At 43.4% G+C, this 23,947-nt stretch overlaps 1 protein-coding gene across 5 annotated transcripts in view; it reads left to right on the forward strand.

Annotated features, from left to right (window-relative positions):
• SH3TC2 (SH3 domain and tetratricopeptide repeats 2) overlaps positions 1 to 23,681 on the forward strand; it is a 71,285-nt gene extending 47,604 nt beyond the window's left edge. For all 5 annotated transcript variants that reach the window (XM_070569225.1, XM_070569223.1, XM_070569224.1 and 2 more), the window contains exons 13-17: positions 12,798 to 12,948; positions 15,015 to 15,137; positions 16,615 to 16,765; positions 19,012 to 19,208; positions 20,859 to 23,681. In XM_070569225.1, the coding sequence (XP_070425326.1) occupies positions 12,798 to 12,948; positions 15,015 to 15,137; positions 16,615 to 16,765; positions 19,012 to 19,208; positions 20,859 to 21,050 (814 nt within the window). In that variant the 3' untranslated portion in view covers positions 21,051 to 23,681. The remainder of the gene's footprint in view (positions 1 to 12,797; positions 12,949 to 15,014; positions 15,138 to 16,614; positions 16,766 to 19,011; positions 19,209 to 20,858) is intronic.
• The last annotated feature ends 266 nt before the right edge of the window (positions 23,682 to 23,947 follow it).

A 23,947-nucleotide genomic window follows, 5' to 3' on the forward strand; every position in this document is an offset into this window, starting at 1 on the left:
GCTGCAGGACAGGAGATTCAGATGGACAATGGGGGCGTTTTGCCCGATTCAGTCCCTGGTTTCTTGCTCATGGCTCAGGTAAGGAGAGAAAGGTGCTTGCAACTTGGAGGCAGGCTGTCTGCTCTTCGGTGACAATTACAATAGTCAGAGTGCTGACAGTGGAACCTTAGATGCCAGCAGCCCATTTAGAACCCGGCTTGCGTAGTAACAGCTCCAGAACACAGTGGGTCTTCTCTTAGGGAGTTTCCACTGATAAGGAACCACGAAATGGAGAGTGAATTAGAATATCAGGGATTTCCACCCCAATCAGGAATAAGGTTTTTTTGAAATTAAAGTTGCTTAAAGTTATATTATAATATTTGCTTATGGTACAAAAAAATTAAACCAATATCGAAGGTTATAAGTTGAAAAATAAAGGTCCCCACCCAACTTCCCTTTCCTTAAGACTTTCCAGAAGTAACTGCTTACAGATTTTTAAATACCCACCAAGAAATATTCCATACATGTAAAGATTATATGTGATACATATTCTCTACATTAAATATATGTTAGGTATATAATATGCACATTTTTTACTTACTAAAATGGGATCACGATAAAAATTCTGTTACATAGTACACTCTTCTGTTGTTTGTTTTTTTAATTTAATGATATCACTACAAAATGTTGATCCAGCATTTTATCACACCAGGAGCCCTTCTGATGTGTTAGGTACTGTAGGTAGGAGGTAGGGAATTGAACACTTAGGAAAAAAGTTTCCAAAGAGCTATCCAAAAATGGAGCAGTCCACCCCTTGTGAGAGTGAGGGTGTCATCATTACGAGGATTCAGGCAAAGGCTGGCCAGTCAGAGCTCTTATGGAAGAATTTCCTGAATTAAGCTTTTTAATAATGGCTTTATTGAGATATAATGGCATACCATAAAATTCAGTCTTTAAATTATACAATTAATTGATTTTATATACTTTCACAGAGTTGTGTAACCATCAGCACTATCTAATTTTGGAATATTTTCATGGCCTCCCAAACCCCCTATACCCACTAGCAGTCACTCCCCATTAACCCGCCTGCACTCAGCCCGACAGTCACTAATCTACTTTCTGTCCCTATGGATTTGCCTATTCTGGATGTTCCATATAAATAGAATCATACAAGATATGGCCTTTTGTGACTGGCTTCTTTCACTTAGGGTAATGTGTTCAAGGTTTATCCTTGTCACCTGTGTCAGTAGTTCCTTCCTTTTTATTGCTGCCTAATATTCCATTGTATGGCTATATTGCATATGTTTATCCAGTCATAAGTTGATGGACATTTGAGTTGTTTCCACTTTGTGGCGACTGTGATTAATGCTGCTATGAACATTTGTGAACAAGTTTTTGTGTGAATATACTTTTCTAATTCTCTTGGGAAGGGGATTCTCTTGGGAGTGGAATTGCAGGGTCATATGGTAACTGTGTATGTAAACTTTTGGGGAACTGCCAAAGCAGCTGCACCATTTTACCTTCGTATAGCAATGTTTGAGGGTTCCAGTGTCTCTACATTCTTGCCAATACTTGTTATTATCTGCCTTTTTTATTTTAGTCATCCTAGTAGGTGTGAAGTGGTATCATATTGTGGGTTTGATTTACATTTCCCTAATGACTGAGGATGTTGAGCTTCTTTTCATGTGCTTACTGGTTATTTGTATTTCTTCTTTGGAGAAATGTCTATTCAAATACTTTGACTAGTTTTTTTTTTGGAAGATTAGCCCTGAGCTAATTGCTGCCAATCCTCCTCTTTTTGCTGAGGAAGACTGGCCCTGAGCCAGCATCTGTGCCCATCTTGTTCTACTTTATATGTGGGACACCTACCAAAGCATGGCTTGCCAAGTGGTGCCATGTCTGAACCCGGGATCCAAACCAGTGAACCCTGGGCCACCGAAGCAGAATGTGTGCACTTAACCACTGCACCGCTGGGCCAGCCCCCTTTGCCCAGTTTTTAACTGCATCATTTGTCCTTTAATTTTTCAGTTGTAAGAGTTCTTTATATATTCTGGATAAAATCTGGATGTATCAGATACAGGATTTGCAAATACTTTCTCCCAACCCATGGGTTTCTTTTCTTTCTTTCTTTTTTTTGCTGAGGAAGATTCACCCTAATTCATCTGCTGCCAATCTTCCTCTTTTGTATGTGAGAGGCTGCCATAGCATGGCCACTGATAGATAAGTGGTATAGGTTCGCACCTGGGAACCGAACCTGGGCTGCCAAAGTGGAATGCACTGAACTTAACTACTAGGCCAGCAAGGTTGGTCCTCTTTTCACTTTCTTGATGGCGTCCTTTGGCAACACAAACATTTTTAAAGTTGCTGAAGTTCAATTTATCTGTTTTTTCTTAATCATTGCTTAATCCAAGGTCACAAAATTTAGCCCTATTTCCTTTTAAGATTTTTGTAGTTTGAACTCTTACATTTAAGTCAATCAGCCATTTGAGTTAATTTTTGTGTATGGTGTAAGGTAGGGTCCAATTTTGTTCTTTTGCATGAATATCCAGTTGTCCAAGTACCACTTGCTGAAAAAATTCTTTTTCCCCATTGAATGTTTTTGGCACCCTTGTTTAAAATCAATTGACTATAAATGTAAGGGCTTATTTCTGGATTCTAAGTTCTACTCTATTGATCTGTATGTCCAGCCTACGCCAGACTATACTGTCATGTTTATTGCAGCTTTGTGGTGAGTTTTAAATTAGGAAGTGTGAGTCCCCCAAAATTGCTATTCTTTTTCAAGATTGTTTTGGCTCTTTTGAGTCCTTTGCCTTTCCATATGAAATTTAGCGTCAGCTTTTCAATGTCTGCAAAGAAGCCTGCTAGGATGTTGATAGGGATGACGTTGAATCTGTACATCAATTTGGGCATATTTTGCTATCTTAACAATATCATGCCTTCCAATTCATGAACATGGGATGTCTTTACTTTTACTTAGGTCTTCTTTAATCCTTTTCAACAGCGTGTTGTAGTTTTTAGGATATAAATTTTGCACTTGTTTCGTTAAATGTATTCTGAAGCAGTTTTTGATGCTATTGTAAGTGGAGTTGTCTTCTTAACTATATTTTCAGATTTCTCATTGACACTGTATAGAAATACAGTTGATTTTTGTATGATAATCTTGCATGCTGCAACTCTGTTTATTAGTTCTAATAGTTTGTGTGTGTGTGTGTGCATGTGCATGTGTGTGTACTCCTCAGGATTTTCTACGTGTAAAATCATGTCACATGCAAATATAGTTTTTCTTCTTCCTTTCTTTTTATTTCGTTTTCTTGCCTAATCACCCTAGATAGAGCTTCCCATACAATGCTGAATAGAAGTGGTGAGAGTACCCCTTCCTGTCTTGTTCCTGATATGAGGGGGAGAGCTTTCAGTCTTTCACCATTAAGTATGAAATAAGCTGTGAGTGTTTCATAAATACCCGTTATTAAGTTGAGGAATTTCCTTTATATTCTTAGGTTTTTGTGTGTTTTTATCATTAAAGGGTGTTGAATTTTTTCAAATACTTTTTATGCTCCTATTGAGCTGAGCAGGTGGGTTTTTCTTCTATTCTATTAATAAGGCATATTAAATTGATTGATTTTAGTATTGAACTGACCTTGCATTCTTGGGATAAATCTCACTTGGTCATGGTGTATAATCCTTTTTCTGTGTTGCTGGATTCAGTTTGCTGGTATTTGGTTGAGAATTTTTATATCTATATTCATAAGAGATATTGGTCTGTAGTTTTCTGTTCCTGTGATGATGTCTTTGTCTGGTTTTGCTATCAGGATAATACTGGCCTCATAATGAGTTGGGAAATGTTCCCTCCTCTTCTATTTTTTGAAAGTTTGTGAAGGTTTGGTGTTAATTCATCCTTAAATGCTTGGTAGAATTCACCAGTGGAGCTGTCAGGGCCTGGGCTTTTCTTTGTTAGAAGTTTTTTTCGTTACTAATTCACTCTTTTTAGTTGTTATGGGTTTATTTAGATTTTCTATTCCTTCTTGAGCAGTTTTGATATTTTTATCTTTTTAAGAATTTGTCTATTTCATCTAGATTATCTGATTTGTTGGTATACAATTATTCATAGTACCCCCTTATAATCCTTTTTATTACTTTAGTTATTTCTGTTAGTAATAATGTCTCTACTTTAATTCTTAGTCTTTTCTCTTCTTTTTCTTTTTTTTTTTCTGGGGGGTAAGAAAGAAGCAAAACTGTCTTCATTCATAGATGACAGGATCACGTACATAGAAAATCCCAGGGAATCCACCAAAAAACCACCAGAACTAAGAAATGAGTTAAGCAAGGTTGTAGAACATAATACCAACACACAAAATTCAAGTATATTTCCATACAGTTGCAGTGAACAATCTGAAAGTTAAACTAAGAAAAATTCCATTTACAATAGCATCAAAAAGAATAAAATATTTATTTTTAATTATCCTAGTATTTTTACCACATATAAAGTATTTAAAGTAAAAGATTAAATTTTACAAAAGCAGCGTAAAATCTATACTCTGAAAACCACAAAATACCACTGAAAGAATGTAAAGAAGATCTAAATAAATGAAAAAACATTCCATAGTAAGGGATCAGAAGTTTATTAAGATGGCAATATACCCCAAATAATCTATGTATTCAAATGCAACCTCTATCAGAATCCCAGCTGGCTTCTTTGTAGAAATTGACAAACTGATTCTAATATTCAAATGTAATTGCAAGGCTCCCAGAATCCCAAAAAGGAATTACCAAATTGAACAAGTAATGCTTTCCAATTTCAAAACACACCACCAAATAACATCAGTCAAGACAGTCCAGTACTGGCATAACGATGGACATATAGATCAATGAGCTAGAATTGAGTCAAGAAATAAATGCTTGTGTCTATGATAAGCTGATTTTTGACAAAGAAGCCAAGATCATCCAATGGAGGAAAAAGCAGTCATCAGACAGTGCCAGGACAACTGTATATACACATACAAAGAAATAAAATTGTACTCTTGCCTCACACTGTGTCCTATTTTTCTCCATCAGACTGATCAGAAATTTGCTTTTTAAAAGAATCGGCTTTTGATTTTGTTGATTTTCTTTGTTTTTCTATTCTCACTATCATTTATTTTTGATTTAATATTAACTATTTTCTTTCTTCTGTTTGCTTTGGGTTTACTTTGCTCTTCCTTTTCAAGTGTCTTAAGGTGGAATGTTAGGTGATTGATTTGAGATCTTTCTTCTTTTTTATATAAATATTTATGGTATAAATTTCTCTCTGGGCACCTCCTTCACTCCAATTTTGGTATGCTGTATTTTTGTTTTCATTCATCTCAAAGTACTTTCCAATATCTCTTGTTATTTCTTCTTTGACTCCTTGGTTATTCAGGAGTATATTGTTTAATTTTCACATATTTGTGAATCCCGCAAATTTCCTTCTGTTACCGATTTCTGATTTTATTCCATTGTGGTGGGAGAGCATACTTCGTATGATTTCATTACTTTTAAATTTATTTATAAGGTCTAAATTTATTGAGAAAGGCCTACTCTACTGTCTCTTCTGGAGCATGTTCCATGTGTACTTGAGAAGAATGCATATTCTGCCATTCAGTATAGTGTTCTGCAGATGTCTGTCAGGTCGAATTGGTTTATAGTTAAAGTCTTCTATTTTGTTTTGTTGTTATGTCTAATTATTCTATCCATTATTGAAAGTGGGGTATTGAAATCTCCAGTTATTGTTGAATAGAAATTGTCTATTTCTCTCTTCAATTCTGTCAGCTTTTACTTTGTGTATTTTGGGGCTCTGTTTTTAGGTGCATTATGTTTCTGATTGTTATGTCTTCGTGATGGAATGACTCTTTTATCATTATAAAATCTTCTTTCATTGTGTTTAGTGACAATTTTGGTATTTTTATCTGATATTAGTTTAGCCACTCCAGCTCCTGTTGAAAGGTGTATCTTTTCCCATACTTTTACTTTTAATCTATTTGTGTCTTTGAATCTAAAGTGTATTGCTTGTAGATAGCATGTAGTTGGATCATTTCTTTTCTTTCTTTTTTAAAATCCATTCTGCCAATCTCTGTCTTTTGACTTGAGTGTTCAGTCCACTTACATTTACTTTAATTACTGTAATTACTATGTCTGCCATTTTGCTATTTGTTTTCTATATGTCTTACACCTTTTTAAAATTACTCCTTTGCTGCCTCATTTTATGTTAAATAGATGTTTTCTAGTGTACCATTTAAATTTCCTTGTCATTTCTTTTACAGTATTTCTTTCAGCTATTTTCTTAGGGGTTACCCTAAGGATTACAACTAACGTCTTAATTTATAACAATCTCAGGTGTTTCCTGGGCATGCATGCAGTTTTGCACAGGCGTGTGGCCTTCTAGATTCCTGGGAATATGTTGGAGCTTTTCAAAGCCTCCTATGGACATCTTATTCTCAAATTTTTCCTTTTATTATTTTTTTTCTGTCACCTTCTTGTTTGCTCCAAATGTTTTCACCACTTCAGGCAGCATCAGTGTCAGACAATTGATGCTGATGTTTTTGGACAAATACCTCAGGGGAGAGAACGTTCTATAGTGAGTGAGCTCTGTGTCAGGTTCAATTTTAAAAAGCCCCACGAATGCAGGCTTTCAGGGAACTCCCAGACACATCAAATAGTGACATTTCCGTGGGAATAGAACAGTGGGGAATTCCAAACTCATTGTGCCCCTTCCAGTGGCTGCTGGGCTGCTGGTTTTCCCAGCTACTGTGATGACAAGGCTGTTGGTTTTCGAGGCTGCCACAGAGCTCGGGGAGGAGACGGTTCTAGAGCAAGTTAAACAGCAACAAATCTCACTATTCTTAACAGGATTCGGCTGTTTTTCTTAAATAAATGCTCCTTGAATTGTTGCAGGCTTTTGTTTCATTTCCAGAGTTCTGAAAAAGTTGACTGTGACAGTTTTTGCCAGTGTTCTAATTGGTTTCATGGGGGAGTGGATCTTTTGAGATCCTTACTCCATCATTCTGGAAGTTGATCCAGATTAGGATCTTTGAATCCTAACATTCTATAATTCTAGGCTCTGAGATTCTTATTTGTATAACTGGGAGGAAATAAATGTCCACTTCTCCTGCTTCACCACCAATGAGTGATGCTATGAGGAAGAGGGGCAAGTGCCTTAGGTGTCAGAGGAAACCTCTGCAAACACGAGGTGATTATCCCTTTTCAGAATGCTCAGTTCATCAAGGAGAACACGCTATAATGCTATATTTATTTAGCATGTATAAATCACCTACTCCTACGGAGCATTCAAGAAAAAAAATTAACAAAGACTGGCTAACAGACATAGGTAAACAGGTGTTTCCACGCACCTGCAGGTCGTTACTGTAATTTAGCCTTAAGCTTCCTCGTAGCTGAGGTAAGAAGAGGAAAGCCATATGATGTTCTCACTGTCTAATTAAAGTACGTAAACAAATGTATCTGTTGGAGCAGACTTTTTCCTGGCACTGATTTCTGGGAGGAATTTATTAAGTGAGTTTTGATGTAATGAACAAATTTTTTTCAACTTAACTCCCTCCAAGGGATTTCCATTCTCACAAAGCTCAAAGCCATAGTGAGTAAAGGCAGGAAGTATTCATGGGAGAGAGGGCAGGCATCTGCAGGGGCAGCTTTGGAGGCAAAGGAAAGCTCAGTTGCAGCTAAGGGATGGGAGGATCTGTCAGGGAAGATGTCATGAAGGGGTAGTATTTGAGGACGCCCTTGACAGATAAGTAAGATTTGGAGAAGTGGAGAAGAGTAGAATAGCATTTTGGGCAAAGGGAATAGCAATAGCAACGGAGAGGTAGGGGCACATTTGAAAGACATTCTGTAGGTTCAACAGACAGGGTCTGATGTTCATCCGGATATGGGTACTAAAGGAGAGAGAGGACTCCAGCCTGTCACCTGGGAGGGGATGTGGAGGTTGACTGGGGGTAGGGGGTTGTGCAGGTCACTCTAGACTTGCACAGTGAGCGTCTATAGTGAAATGGTGGTCATAATAGTAACAGCAGGCATTCAGTGAGCATGCACTGTTTACCAAGCAAGGTGTAATCTTAGGATGGCCATAGGAGGTAGAAAGACCTGTAGAAACTGAGAGCTAAGGAAGCCAGGTAACGTGCATGGAGCCACACAGCAGGGATTGATGCCCAGTCGGAGTCTAGAACAGGAGTCAGCAAACTTTTTAATAAAAGGTCAGATAGTAAATGTTTTAGGCCTTGTGGGCCATATGGTCTATGTCACACCCACTCCACTCTATAGATGTAGCATGCAAACAGTCATAGACAATACATAAATGGATGAGTGTGGCTGTGTTCCAATAAGACTTTACTTACGATAGCAGGTGGAAGTCTGCATTTGACTCACGGGCCAGAGTTTGCCAACCCCTGGTCTAGAGTGGATATTCTGTATGTATTCTGCCTGTTCAGTCAATAATTTTCACTCTAAAGAATAGATGTGGATGTCTACATCATGAAACTCCTTGGGACTGTATGGATGAGAGTGGCCTCATTTTTCGTTTGATCTGATCGCTGCCTGCTATAAAGAGTGCAGACTCCTGACACCAGTTGGTTTTACTGGTATTAGCTGAGATCCCCGAACCCTCAATTTATGGTGGCTTTCACTACCCATGCTGCCTTTCTACTCATTTTAATTCCTCCTATTTGAAAGACTTTCTCTAGGGTTTAGAGGTGGGGGATGGAAGGGGAGGGCAAGGAGATGATGAAAACTTTGGCCCAGCCTTTGGGTTTTTGCCTTGGGACACTTTGCTGTCCTTTTGTCCAATACCTTCAGAGTCTTGCTCTCTCTGCCTCCAGGTGACAATGATAGAACCTAGTTTGATAAAGAGTTTCAATCTCTCAATGGGAGGGGTCTTTGAAGGTCTTGTCTTCTGTCTCCAGGTGACTCAATATAGATGGTACCTTGCTCTGGAGCTGAGTCAGGTGGCATTCAGGAGAACTTTGTGGCTCTACTGAATCAATTCAACATACACTGAGGATTTCTTGTGGCTCAGGCACTGTGCTAAAAGCTGAACAAAGGCGATATAGTCCCTGAGTTCGCAATGCTCATAGACTAGTTTAGGAAATAGACATTATATACATAATCACCAAAGGTACATATCAATTGTGCGAAGTGCCACTAAGCGTATGCATATTATTTTTAGAAAAAAGAAAGGCCTTGCGTGCAGTAGGTCTTCACAAAATAATGATTCTTTGCATGTAAATACAACAGTAGCCTAGAAGTCATTACTCATGGCTTTTATTCTTATCCTTATACTTCCTATTCCTGTGGAACCGAAAAAAAATGCTTCAATGTTTGGTTTTCAATATAACTAATATGACTAATCCCTAACATTTCTGTAATCCTAAACAAGGAAAGAATTTCTTGCGCTGACATGTTCTCATCTGATCCCAAGGCTATGATGTATATCACTACTCCACTTTCATAGATGAGGAAACTGTGTTCAAGGTTCGAAGTGGCTAATGTCCTTTGAAATTTCCAGGTTGCTCAAGTGGTCAAAGAAGCAAAACCTTTCCCATGTGCTGACTTCTGAGCCAGGGACTGAGCACTGCTTCAGAGTGTGTGGGGGGGCTCTGGAGTCAGATTAGATCCTCAGGATTAGATCCTGGTCTAAACAGGGTATATTACCTGGTCCACGTCACTTACCCTTTCTGAGCCTTATTTTTTCCATTTATGACATGAATACAATAGTACTGCTCTCTTAGTGCTATTGTGATGATTAAATGAGATTACAAATGTAAAGCCACCAGCACATGCTAAGCGCTCAGTAAATGTCAGTGACAATTACTGTCATTGCTGTTATTACAAGACAAAATAGCAGAGATCTCAAAATAAATCCTTAGAAATGACCAGTGCAAACTTGGACAAGTTTTTAAAAAAACCCACTGGGTTTCTTTATTTGCAAAATGGGCTAAGAACTCTTGTAAGCTTAGGGTTTCTATGAGGATTAAATGAGAAAATGTATACTGAAAATTTGTGTCCCAACACTTGGCACAGGGTAGGCCCTTGGTGAGTGGCAGTTCTTATTATGGAAACAGGACAGGAGCAATTAGCGGAGGTGGGGCTCTGGCCAGAGGTCAGACATTCATCCAGGCAGGGTGGGGATCTGGAAAGCCCCAGCAAGGTTGGGAAGCAGGAAGTCTGGGAATGTAGGTGTATCGAGGTCACCTGGCCACAGGCTCGTGGCTGATGTCCAGGCAGGAAGCAAGAAAAAAGGACTCAGCTGCACAGATTGAACTCTGGGGGCAGGAAAAATGAGAGAAAGAAAAGACTTGAGAGAGGAGAGGAGATAGCCTGGCAGGGTCCAGGTGTAGGGGGCCCAGGAGTGCCTTGGGGCTTGGGACACTTGGGATCAAGGCTGAAATGATGCTGTTCCATCCGCTGGGCTCCTTACTTCTTTTGATTTGGGAGCTGAGCCACACCTAGAGCCTACAGGTGGTGGCTAGAGGAACTGGGATGCTGGGACCTTCCAGACCAAGCCAGTGGCTCATCTGGTGGGTGATATAGCACAGCTACTGGCAGATGTAGAAAAATGGGGTGGTGAGTTGTGATAGAAAAGAACAGAGGAAGCAGGAGACCCCCTCCCAATTTCAGACCATAAGGCACTTGTTTTTGCTGGAGGTTATGGGTCAGGGGTAAGTCTTGGTGGGAGGCTGCGGTCTTTCGAAAACCCTGCATGCACCAGGAGTCTTGATAGCGCTGTGTGAGTAGCTGGCCTCCGTACATCCTCCCTTCCCCTGTGGGATGTTTCCTGGAGAGAAAAACTGATGTCCTCTCGTCCTGTCCACAGTCATAGTGAGCTTGGAGAGAAAAGGTCTGAGAAGTAAATGCCTGCTTTGTGAGTTGGCCTCTCTGTAATAATGCAAATCTTGCTCCCTGGGGGTCTGAAGAAAACAACCATAGCCTAAGGGTCTCCCAGGACAGCATATGGTAATAAACAAAACAGCTGGAGAAAGGATCAGGATGAGATGTGTGGGTCCTGTCTTCATCAGCTGCTCCAGAGGGAGTGGGGAGGGCAGTGGAGGCCAGGCCTGTAGAACATGTTAACTCTGCGTGACGTTTGTGGGTGTGGAGCGGGCAGGAGAAGGACAGGGCTTCTTATAGTAAGAGGGCTGTGGTTGCCCCAGCTCAGCCAGGAGGCTGGTGACACCTCAGCATTGCGCGTGGCTCCTGAGCTCACAGCACAGTCTCAGCAGCAATCTCACATTCTAATACTGGAGAGAGGGTGGTCAGAGCCCACCCTGCATGTCGACAAATCCCATGTGAAGAACAGGGCAGTGAGGAAAACCTGAGGTCTTTCTTCTCAGTACTGACAAGCGCCAAATGCCTGGCACATTCTCCAGAAGGCCAACAGCTGCCTCATCACCAAGACAAATCAGGACCTCATTAGTCAAAGGCAACGCTTCTTTCCATCACTGTGCACCAGGGGGCCTGGGGCTGGGTTGCACACGATGAGATGATAACCATGTTTGATGAGGACCTCCTAACTGTCCACAGGCTTGGTTGATGACGACCAGTTTTTCTAGAAGGATTTGGGTGATTCGGTGCAGTGGTTCTTCAGCTTCGGTGTGCGTGAGCATAAGCTGGGTGCGTCTCAGAAATTCAGGTTCCTGGCTTGCAAGCATGAGGATTCTGATCGAGTCAGTCTGAGGTAGCTCTGGGAGTCTGTGTTTTTAATAAGCTCCCCAGGTAATGCTGATGCAGGTGGGCTATAAATCACGCTTTGAGGGATGTGGGTGTTTTGCGACAAGTCCTGGGCTGGGACTCAGGAGAAGGGAGTTCCGGCCTTGGATCTTTCCCTAATGTGCTGTGTAACCTTGCACAAGTCACTTCCCATCTCTGGGCCTGTTTCCTCTGTAAAATAAGGGGGTTGGACTAGGTGAGCAAGTCTCGACCCAAGCTGCACAACAGAGTCCCTGTTGGGGAGCTTTATAAGATGCTGGTGCCTGAGCCACACTCCCAGAGCGTCCCAGGCTAGCATGGCGTGTCAACACACTGGGGGGAGTTTGCCTGTGCCTGTGTGTTTAAAAAGCTTCTGAGCGATTCCAATCGCTGCCGGAGTTGAGAACTACTCTCTAGATAATGCCCAGTGCCCCTTGTTGTTCTAGAATTATGAATCTGTGCCACACTACGCTGCCTATACCTCATTTCTTCATTGATCCCTGTCATGGGGGAAGTTTTCTATCTAAGATAATTTTCCAGATAAATAAAGATTACTCTGTTAAGCACCAACCTTTTAAAGCTGTTGCCCTTCTTTGATTTTTCTTCTTAAACAAACATCAAAATCTTTTGGATGATTTAAAGTCACCACTGTGATCATTCGTTTGTGCATTTATTCAATAGACTGTGCATTTGGCATCTACGGTGTGTTAGGTGCTTACAAAAAACAATGTTATACTGTAGTTGAAAGATGGATGGACCAGTAATAATAATAATGATAATTAACATCTAAACATTCACTGAGTGCTTACTCTGTGGTAGGCACTGTTCTGAGCACTCTAGTTTTATCTCATTTAATCGTCACAACAACCCTCCAAGGCAGGTATAATTATATCCCCATTTACAGATGGGGAAACCAAGGCACAGAGAAGTTCTGTACTTTCTCAAGGTGACACAGCTGGTTGAGGCACAGCCGGGATTCAAATCAGGCCTGACCTCCCTGTGTGATCTGAAACAACGTTGTTTCCTCCCAGGGCCTTGGTTTCCTCGCGTGCTGAGTGACTCCGAGCCCCCTTTGAGCCCTCACACCTAATGAGTCCATCTCCACCTCCCAGGTCCCTCAGGAGGTCCCTCACCTGCATCAAGGAAAGCCTGCGTATCTTCATTGACCTGGAGGAGAGAGACAAGGCGGCCGAGGCCTGGCTCGGGGCTGGGCGACTTCACTACCTCATGCAGGAAGATGAGCTGGTGGAGCTGTACCTGCAGGTAGGCCTTCCGCAAGCTCCTCTGCTCACCTGGGCCATTTGGAGAGGCAGCTGTACCCTCCAAACTGACCAGCTGGCACTAGAGAAAGGAGATGTCCTTGCCAAGTCCTTGGAGGGAGGGTCAACATGGGCTGCTGCCTGGACACAAGATGGAAATCAGGGCGATCTGGCAGGCTGAATACAGGTGGCAAAGGGCAGTCCCTGAGACCCATATACTGTACACCTGTGAGCTCTCAAAGACCATGGTGGGAGACTCACTCACCTGGCACGTCAGCTATATTCATCTTTCCAAAGCTTGACACACACCTTAACTTCAGGGTTTTGCTGCAACTAGAGGTGAGGTTGATGCATGCAGGGTGTTGACATTATTGTTCTCTTATGATTTTTTTGTTTGCATACCTTTAATGTCTGAGATATGGCAGAGTGTATTGATTAAAGGCCTGGGCTTTGAAGAGAGACAGGCCTGGAATCAAATCACAGAGCCATCGATTATGGACTGTGTGACCTTGGGCCTGCTCTATGAGCCCTCCGGGCCTCAGTTTCTTCATGGATGAACCCTGTCTCTTAGGGTAAGGATTTAGGTATATCACTTGCATAGTAAATACATTTGCATAGTAAGCATTTACAAATGCTTAGGACTTAGCACGTACTGATATTATCACGGCATATAAGATTTGTTTCATCTAAAATATGTCCATTATCTTTTCTTCCTTCCCATTTCTTATTTTCTCCCTTTTTACTCTCCTTATTCTATTACTTAAATTTACGAACTCACTTCTAAAGAGACTTACTAATGGTTGTGTACTTTGATTGCATACTTCGTATGCACAGGAGACTTTGTTAAACACATCACATGCGTGATGTAGTGTAATCCTCATTACAAACATGGCAGGAGTGTCTATTGAAATTCCCATTTTCCAGATGAGGCCCAATGAGGCCGAGTGACTTGCTCAAAGTGACACAGCCAGTAAGTGGTGAAAATTGCACACTAGCAGCTTGACTTAGAGCCCTCACTCTCAGCCTTTGCTCTGACTTAGGATTTTAGAACTGAAAGCGTTTTCAGAGAGTAGAGAATTCAGTCTTGATTCTCACTCTCCAAGAGATGGAGGCCCAGAGGGAGATGTTTGGGCTGTTCGTTGCTTGGTGGGAGAGCCTCCTGACTGCAGGATGCCATCTCTCTGCCTCTCTCTCTGGGTAGCTGCATATGGATAATAACTGAGGGGACTCACCCAGCATTTCATTGGCTGGAATTGGTCCCAGGCCTACCCAACCCCACACTGCCACCTAACTTGATATTTTGCAGGGTCGTTGTGGCTGAAGTGCATCATTCTCTACCTAAGGCTTCTACCTTAGGTCCTGTAGCTGTGCTGCAGATGCTGTGGGACATTCTCCCCTCCTCAACTTCCTCATCACATTTTGTTGAGATGCAATATGAAACAGCTGGCTTGAGAAAAAGAGGTCACTGGGGCCAGGAGAAGGGTGTCAGGCTGGCAGACTAACATTTGTTTGCTGCTAACTACTGATGCAATCTTGGAGACGTTCCTTATTCTTCCTGAGCCTTGGTGTCTGCATCTGCAAAGTGTAGGTGTTGGATGACATCACTGGTTGCCAAACTTCAGTTGTTTACACATCAAGTTCATGGTTTTGCCATATTCGTGTGCCTTCTGTACTGTTATTTGCTTCTTTTTTTTTGAGTCAACTTCATGTCAACTTAGCTTTTTACACTAAACGTGCTATCTGAAATCACAGGTTTTCATGTATTATTAATCATTTTCCCTAAACACCTTAAAATAAATACTTAACTATTAAAACATAAATGTTTGTCTGTGTACTGTTAAAAATCATTTCTAAGGCCCCCAAAGTAATCTCTCACACCACGATGGGGAAATGCAGGACTATAGAATCTCGAAGTCTTCCTACCAGCCCTCCGAGAGTGGAGGACAATTCAGGATTCGGGGTCACTTAAGCAGAGGTTTGAGCTAGGTGGTCAGATCTCACTGCCGCCTGTCCTGTGGACGTTTGGAAGTCCTTCTCTCCGCCTTTGACAGCCATCTCTGTCCCACTCAGGCAGCCATCCAGAAAGCCCTGAAGTCAGAGGAGCCCTCCCTGGCTCTCAAACTCTATGAAGAAGCAGGTGACGTGTTCTTCAACGGGACCCGCCACAGGCATCGCGCAGTGGAGTATTATCGAGTAAGTCCTGGGCTGTGCAGCGTGCCCAGCCAGGCCCTGGCACAAACGTGAGCAGGGCCACATGGCTGGGGCCCCCTTCCCCTCTCTTGCTGGTATTTCCTTTTCTTCCCTTCCCCATCCAGTGCCCACATGCTCTCCCTCTCTTCAATCTAGCAGGCCCTTAAAGAAGGAGCTGATAAACTCTGTCATTCTCTCCTTCTTGGGAGAAAACACCATAATAATTACATCTCTTGGGTACATGGTACTTTACAATTTGTAGAACACTTCTACATTTACCAGACTATTTCCATGTACCACTGGTGATGTGGTGGGAGATGACTGGTCCCAGGATGAGCACTTTTGTTTTACTATTTATTAAATATGCATTAAAATATATTTTGAAAAATTAAAAATGTGTAACACCAGCTCATCAAATCCATGATTTCATGGATATTATTGCAAAGATGAGGCAAGATAATAAAAGAGAGTTGACTTAAGAAAGAATACTAATTAAGTAAATGTCCAGGTGTTAAATATCATAATTGTTGTTCATTGCTGACTCAAGTTTGGGAAACCTCATTATCTTATTTGATCCTAAAATCTCACTTATCCAGATATTCATTCATTTGCTTGTTCAGTGGTTTATTCAGCTTCAGACATTTATCAAGGACGCAATATGGCCAGGCACTGAGGTGGGGGTTGGGAGAGCAAGAAGCACATCCCTGACTTCTGAGGTGCTCACTTTCATACGCGTTTCATAGATGAGAAAACCCAGGATCAGAGAAATGATGAAACTGCCTGAAATTTTATCGTAATAAAGACAATAGAAATAAGCATTTATTGGGCACTCTCAGACATTATGTCCACGCTCTATATATGTACTTGATATATTAGCACTGGGGTGCTGAGGGCGCACATAGCTGGGAGGGGTAACTCCCCACATGACCTTGAGAAAAGTTATCTTCCCTTTCCTGCTCTCAGTTTCCCCAGTTTTAGGAGGTCTGATGACCTCTAGTTGTTCCACCTCTAAGATCTGGGCAGAGAATCCAAGAGCAAGGGCCAGGAGAGTGAATTGAGCAGTCATGTAGGGAAACACTGCAGATCCCCTTGGTTTTTCTTTTCTTTTCTTTTTTTTTTTGGTGAGGAAGATTGGCCCTGAGCTAACATCTGTTGCCAGTCTTTGTCTTTTTGCTTGAGGAAGATTGTCCCTGAGCTAACATGTGTGCCAATCTTCCTCTATTTTGTATGTGGGATGCCAACATAGCATGGCCTGACAAGTGATGTGTAGGTCGGCACCCAGGATTGAATCCATGAACCCAGGCTGCTGAGGTGGAGCAAATGAACTTAACCACTATGCTATGGGGCAGGCCCCTCGATCCTCTTGGTTTTAATCACTGCCATCCCCTCAGCCCCTGCCAGTGGAGAGGAAGCCTCATAGAGTATGGTATGTAGTGTGGATCCTGAGCTAGACTAAGGTTCTTTGTGCCTCTGTTCTCAGGCTGGGGCTGTTCCTTTAGCAAGGAGGATGAAGGCGGTGAGAAGTGAGCTCCGGATTTTCAACAAGCTGACAGAGCTGCAGATCAGCCTGGAAGGCTATGAGAAGGCTTTAGAATTTGCCACCCTGGCGGCCAGACTCAGCACAGTCACAGGTAGGTGGTCTTAACTGTCTGGCTCGTTGGCTGGAAGGGGTGAACACCCCCCTAGAAGGGACGACAAGGCAGTGATGGCATCGGCTGTGCAGTTACACTGCCTGGGCTCAAACCCTGGGTCCAACAGTCAGGGGGACGTTAATTAAGCAAGCTGCTTACTGTCTGTAAGCCTCACGTTTGTCATCGGACAATCAGGATTAACCACAGCGCCCACCTCATGCCGTTGGAAGACCAATGATTACCCAGGCAAACCCGCAGCGCAGCGCTTGGTCCATAAGTCCGTGATAAGTGTTACCTGTGCCACACTAATTATTAGATTACAGTTGGTATTATTCCAGAGTACAGGGCAAATGGTATTTTATCCTATGGACAGGCAATGCCCCTCCCCGCCACCGTGAAAGCACTGTGCCCTACATTTTTAACTGGTTGATTATTAGTCAAAAGCACATTTTCTCCAGGGGATTGAAATGTAAATGAATGTCAGATTCCCATTAATTCACTACATAGCTGAAATAGCTTGCATTTGTCACAAAAGCTAGTGGGAAACAATATGACATTAAAACAGAAAAAAGGCAGAGTGAAAAATGATTTTAAAAACCCACACAAAACCTCATCTAAAATGTTGATGCTTGAGGAAAAGCAGGTTTGATTAGAGGAGCCTTGATTAGATGTAGGGGAAATGGAGGCTTTGGTGACGCTCTAGAAGGGACTTCTGGGCATTCTCAGTGGCATGAGAAGTGGCTGGTACTGGGCTTTATTGTGTCTAATTGCACTTCAGAGCACTCCCTCTCCTTTTCCTACCTTTTTCTTTATGGCAGAAAACCTTATCTGAGCGACTGTGCGCTAATCTCAGGAAAGGCCTTGAGGGCCCCAGACGACTCCCTCGGAGGTGGACTCTCTCCTTCCCAGGGCAAAGGCTGAAATGAGGCTGTGTCCACCCTTCATCCACTTCCCTGTGACTGGATTTTTCCATAGCAGAGAATTTTCTCTCCCTTGGATCTTCTAATTTTGGCTTTTGTTTCTTTGAAACTTACAAGTGATGTTTTTAGATTGCATCAAACAGCTACCTTGCAAATATTCCAAAAGCAAAACTGGAAGCATTTGTTCTCTTTAGAAGGCCACTTTCTAGTAAAGGAGTTAGCTATTGAAACAACAAACCCACCAAAAACCAAAACAACAGGCCATAGACCCATTAGAAACCCAGGTTCTAAAGCATGGGCTAAAAGTGGCTGGGTCTCTGTAGCTATCCGAGACTGTGAGCTGGGAAGGGAGCAGAGGGTGCCTGCTGCTGATGGCAGCCCCAGAGAACTCTCTGAGGAGAGAGACCTTTAGGCAAGGAAGACAGTTGTCATACTTTGTTTACAGTTTTTCATTTCTAGGAATTTTTGGCTACTCCATCAAGCTAGTCTTCTCACCAGGTCCCATCACAGGGATTTCCCAGAATCCCAAGTTACAGTGACCTCTGCAATATGGAGAAAGCTTTCTCTAGGAATGATCCCAGAACACCTTGCCCAGCACTCATCCTCCTGTTAGTCACTCTCACAGAGCCCTGCATCTTCTTTTGTAGCACTTACCACAACTGTGTCAACCCTAAAAATAAAACAGCTAGCTATTTTACCAACAGAAGGAGTTTATTTGGGAATAGCCAAAGAATTGCAATTTGGGATATGCATGCTGTAGAGATCTATAGGCAAATCCAACAAATGAGGGAGAGGAACATTATTTTATAGAGAAAAAGGAGGAAATTGGGAGGAGTTGTTTTGCACGAAAGTCCATTGGAGAAAAGCAAGAATTTAGGGCGGCGGTGATTTCTCATTGGCTGAATCGCTCGTGTAGTTGATTTCTGTTGGGATGCAATGTACCTTTCTTCCAGTAATTAATGATTCTTTCCCGTTGAGACTTCTGTGGGGGTCTGTAATTGACCTCCAGGGGTCCTGCATGGGATCTCCCCCTTCTGGCATCCTGACTCCGATTGAAACGAGGCTTCCCTTTATTAGTGATCACAGGGGCTTTTGTGAAAGGGGATTTCACATTTCGCTTTTAGTTGTGGAATTCTTTAGGGAACGTCTGTATCCTGTGAGTCCATCAGCCTTACGAGGGAAGGACTTCTTCTGCTTTGTTCCCTGTGTCCCGAGCTTGGTCCCTGACACCTAGCAGACCCTCAAAAAATTGTTCAGAATGAGTGAGTGAGTGAATGATGCAAAGTGTTGGCTGCAAGATATTTATCTCAGTCTTCCATTTCCTAGGAGATCAGAGGCAGGAGCTGGTGGCCTTTCACCGTCTGGCTACTGTGTACTATTCCCTGCACATGTACGAGATGGCTGAGGACTGCTACCTGAAGACTCTGTCCCTCTGTCCACCTTGGCTGCAGAGTCCCAAGGAAGCCTTGTACTATGCCAAGGTGTATTATCGCCTGGGCCGACTCACCTTCTACCAGCTGAAGGTAAGACCCAGGCTTCCCAAGTCACGTGAGAGTTACCATCCAAGCATACTCTCCCCTGACCCTGAGCCTTCAGGGTAGAGTTGAGAGGGCCCAGATGGGGATTCTCCTCTCAGAAGGTGGGGAGTGGCTCCAGTGGGGATGCTTAGCCCCATTGGAGACCTCAAAGGGGCTCCCATCTCTGCTGAAAAGACAGATCATACCTCCTCTTTCTCCTTGCCCTGCTATGATTTCTGTGGCCACTTTATCTATCAGGTACTAGGGGCACATTGCCTAGTGCCTGTGAGCTCCTCAAGGGCCTCTGAAAATAGATGAGACCCGAAACAATACGTTTTTGAGGCCCTCAAAACAAAAGAACTATAAGCTCTAAAATGAAACTCAAACTTAATGCTTAACTCTGTCTACAAAACGTTGTAGATTAACCAGTAAATTGCAACTCACTTCTTATAAAGTTATATAAAACTATATTTAGGAGAAATCTGTGACTATGTCTGAGATAACGAGGTGTGGGGTCTTTGAATGTAAGCATGCCTTGGTCCTAAGAAGGCCTTAGCCTTGATTTTTCTGTTCACTCTGCTGGAGTTGAATCCAGAACTTCTTATTTTTCTAGCCACTTCTAGAACTAGGCTAGTGGTCTGAAATTCTGACAGAATTCTGGCCCTTGAACCGTGTCCCTGGGCATTGACTTCCCCTTCCCAGAGGCCCCTGTCTGCTCCAGCACAACTCTTAATCTCTTAATGCAGTGGCTTCTGAGTCACGCTTGTGTTTGTTCCCCAGGGGACCCTCAGGGCAGTTCTACTGTCCTTTTCTTATTTGCCAGAGTTGTTTCTGGCCTGAATTAATTATTTTCTTAGGAGGGTTAATGGGAACCAGACATCCCTTTTTGAGTTTCACCCAAAAAAGCGTTTGTTCCTCATCCCTACATGTAGTGAAGGACTCCCAGCCATCTTGCCTCTGTCCCACTGCTCCCAGGAAGTGGGTCAGGGGCAAAGTGTGTGTGATCTGATTGCATCAACCAAGGGCTGTAAGGATTGCAAGGGGAAGAGCTCAGCTCAAATTAGCTTAAGCAAAGAAGACAATATATTGGCTCAAGTAACTGGAAAGCTCAAGTGTAACTTGAGTTTCAGGTAGCTCTGAACGCTGGTATTCAAATGTCGTCATGGGTTGTTCTAAATGCTGGTACTCAAATGTTGTCATGGATTCCCCCACCTTTCTTTATATCTCTTGTCTCTGTATGTTTCCACTTCTCTCTGTTTCTTGGCCTCCTTCCCCTCCAGCTATTGGCAGGCTCAAACCCACATCTAAAAGGGTAAGGGACCGTTTTCTCTACTATGTCACACTGGTAGGTTCTGGGGAGTGACTGGGATAGGTCAGCTTGAGTCGCTTATCCATCCCTGCAGCACTATGCCCAGGGTGATGCTGCTTCACAATTGTCTGAGCCTGGGTAAGGTGCCACCCCTGTGCCTCGGGAGGATGGCCACTGGGGTTAGCCATGTCATGGGACTACAGTGGAGTGGGGAACAGCTCCCCCAGGGAACTAGGAGGTGGGGGTGGGAAAGCTACAGTTCTCAGAGTTCCCAGCACTGCCTCCCAGCTTCTCCTGGAAATGTGTGCTAATGCTGTCTCTTCTTTGCTCCCATGCCTTGGGGTTAGGATGCCCACGATGCCACTGATTACTTCTGGCTGGCCCTGGCAGCAGCGGTCCTGTTGGGTGATGAGAAGCTGCAGGACACCATTAGAAGCAGGCTGGACAACATCTGCCAGAGCCCCCTGTGGCACAGCAGCCCCTCTGGGCGCTCCTCAGAGCGGGCACGGTGGCTGAGTGGCGGGGGGCTGGCCCTCTGAAGAGAGCTGTCCTATCTCTGACCATGCTGTGACCAGAAGCTGCCTCCTCACCCTAGACTCCTAGACACTGTTCTGGAAGGTCTGCAACATCACTGGCCCAGCCCTCTCATCTTGCAGTGGGAAGAGCGCAATCCAGAGGGAGAGGGACTCATTCCAGGCCACACAAGGAGTGCACGATGGAGCAGGGATGAGAAGTCCTGGCTTTGTGTCTAAAGCCTTTCCTGTGGCCTTTCCACACATGCAGACTCTGAAATGCACTTTCTCAACAGGCAATTCTAGAGAAAATGAGAAACCTTGCCCCTGGAAGACCTGTCTCCTTCCCCCAGTGAGGAAATCAGGCAGGCACTGGAGAGAAGGCAAGGGGACTGCACTTTGCTCCCTTCACTGACTTTGCTCAGGGAAAGACCCCTCCCCCCACCAGCAGAGAAATTGGTAGTTTCTTTCTTCTCTCTCTTCAGCCAGGACCAAAGGAGGTGCCACTCCTCTACATCATGAGGACTGGCAGGCAGGAATTCACCATGCTCTTAGCTCAAAAGACACAGCCTCAGAATAGCCAGCTGGAGCGCCCAGGCTGTGAGGTCTGACATGGATTTGGGATTCACTGTCTCCATCCTGCTGCGAGGCTCTGTCCCCCCATAACCTTCCAGAAACCCCAGGGAAGCTTCCCAAGGGCCAAGGCATAACAATTGGGCACTAAGAAAATTATGGGGTAAATTACATGTGCATAGTGTGTATTATTAAATATTACCCATTTACATTTATACACTCATTTGTCCCCTTTAGAATAGGGAGAGATGAGATGGGAGACTTGAAGGATGGGTTAAATATTACCAAGATGTCATATTGATTTCAGAGTAGCTCCCTGACAAAGCATTTCTATTACTTATCTATCATTCCAGAATACACGTAGTGGTTTGAAACATTTATTATCACACAGTTTCTGTAGGAAGGCAAGAATCCAGGTGGGACTTAGCTGGGTCCTCTGGCTGAAAGGCTATGATCAAGGTGTCAGCTATGGCTGTGGTCTCCTCAAGCTCAGCTGGGGGAGGACCTGCTTCCAAACTCACCCACATTGTTGTTGGTGGGAGTCACTTCCCTGCTCTGGGCCAGAGACTGCCCACAGGTCCTCGCCATGTGGGCTTCTCCATCCGGCAGCTCACAACATGGTGGCCTGCTTCATCGGAGCGAGCAAGTGAGAAGAAGAAGAGTGAGCGAGAGAAGGAGGTCACTGTCTTCTCATCTCACCTAACGGAAGGGACATCCTATTAGTTTTGCCTATTCAGTTTGTTATAAGTGAGTCGCTAGGTCCAGCCCACACAAGGAGGTGGGGAATCGTTGGGGACCGTTTCAGCCGCTGCCTACCACCGTATCTATCTGAGTTCTTGGATAATGGAATCCAGGATTTTCTAAGGCAGTGAACTCACAGCATGGTCCACTGACTGGGCCAGCAGCATCAGCATCACCTGTGAGGTTGTTTGAAAGGCAAATTCTGGTGCCCACCTAAGACCTCTGAATCAGAGTCTCCGGAGCCTACGAGTCCCAGCTTTAACCCGCTCTCCAGGTGGCTATAATGCACAGGAAAGCACGAGAGGAGCTGTTCTGGAACCACGGTTCTCAGAGAGGATGCGAAAGACCCCTCTAGGAAGCTTGCTGAAAATGAACTTTCTGGTTCCTACCCCAATAATTCTGACTCAGTAGGTCTGGGAGATGTCCCATGAATGTGGATTTTTAACGAGCATCTAAGTGATCCTGATGCAGGTGTTCACCCTTGCTCTGAAATGTGGGAACATCCCAGAAGATCTAGCCACAGGGCTCGCCACCTCATGCCCCGCAGCTCAGATTTTAATTTCTAGCTTCTTGGGCCACTGAACAGTTGGTGGTGTGGTGAAGTGGGAAGGGAGTGGTAATTGAGTCAACATTGCATCTTCTAGTCACCGAGCTTGTCTAGACATCAGTACATTTTGTTTTCTCTCAAGAGCTTGGTTGGTTGTCAAAACGCTCTCTACTCTAGAGAGTGGTCTTCTCTAGGAAGGAAAGGAAGTGACCTAATCCACCACTATGTCAAATAGATGTGGTTTTGCTCCTACCACAAACCATAAAATTCCCGAGGGTGGAGCGATGTTGTGGATGAGCCTGACCTCCCACGCAGAGTCCCTTCAACAACATTCCCGGGAGATGGACAAGGGCACATGCGTTCCAGAACGGTTACACATCTTGTGTTTGAAGATGGCTTGCTCTGCCCTGGAACCCAAGCCGTGACCCATTCCCCAGTTGACTGGCGTTCCAGACCCTCTCCCTTTTCCCGCTGACCTATTGCTCTCCTCTGGCCAGATGCCAGTTTCTGTCCCTCTGATGGTGTGATTCCCATAACTGCAGCAAGCTTTTGGTATTGGCTGGTGGGTGGAGATACAGAGGGATGTTACTGTACTAAATGTAACTTAATGTGTATTTTAATGTTGCATTAAGATTTTTCTTCTCCCTAGCAGCCACATCTTGCCATTGGCTCACATTGAGCTTATGAACATGAAATATCTTCTCACATGAGCTTCTGGTTGGCCAGGTCTTTCTCAATTGCTACAAAGATACATATAAATAAATAAATATTTAAATAAATATGTATATTTAAGTGAAGGGCTTTATATCTACTCATTTTACATTTCATTGGGAATTTTGGTTAAAATTTTCTGATTCTGTACATTTTGGTTCACTTATAAATCTGGTAAATTTGCCTCTAAACCGGCTCAGTTATGAAAATGTTCAGCACATTTCCAAAGATAAGGGTAGGACTGTTTTTTTTTTAATGAGAAAAACATTGTGCTCTGTCATTGCAATCACTACAGTCTTTATGCAAATTGCTCTGCTAAAATAGTCTTTAAAAGTGCTTAAAAATCCCATTT

The sequence above is a fragment of the Equus przewalskii genome, chromosome 13, assembly GCF_037783145.1.
Source record: "Equus przewalskii isolate Varuska chromosome 13, EquPr2, whole genome shotgun sequence".
Classification (NCBI taxonomy): domain Eukaryota; kingdom Metazoa; phylum Chordata; class Mammalia; order Perissodactyla; family Equidae; genus Equus; species Equus przewalskii.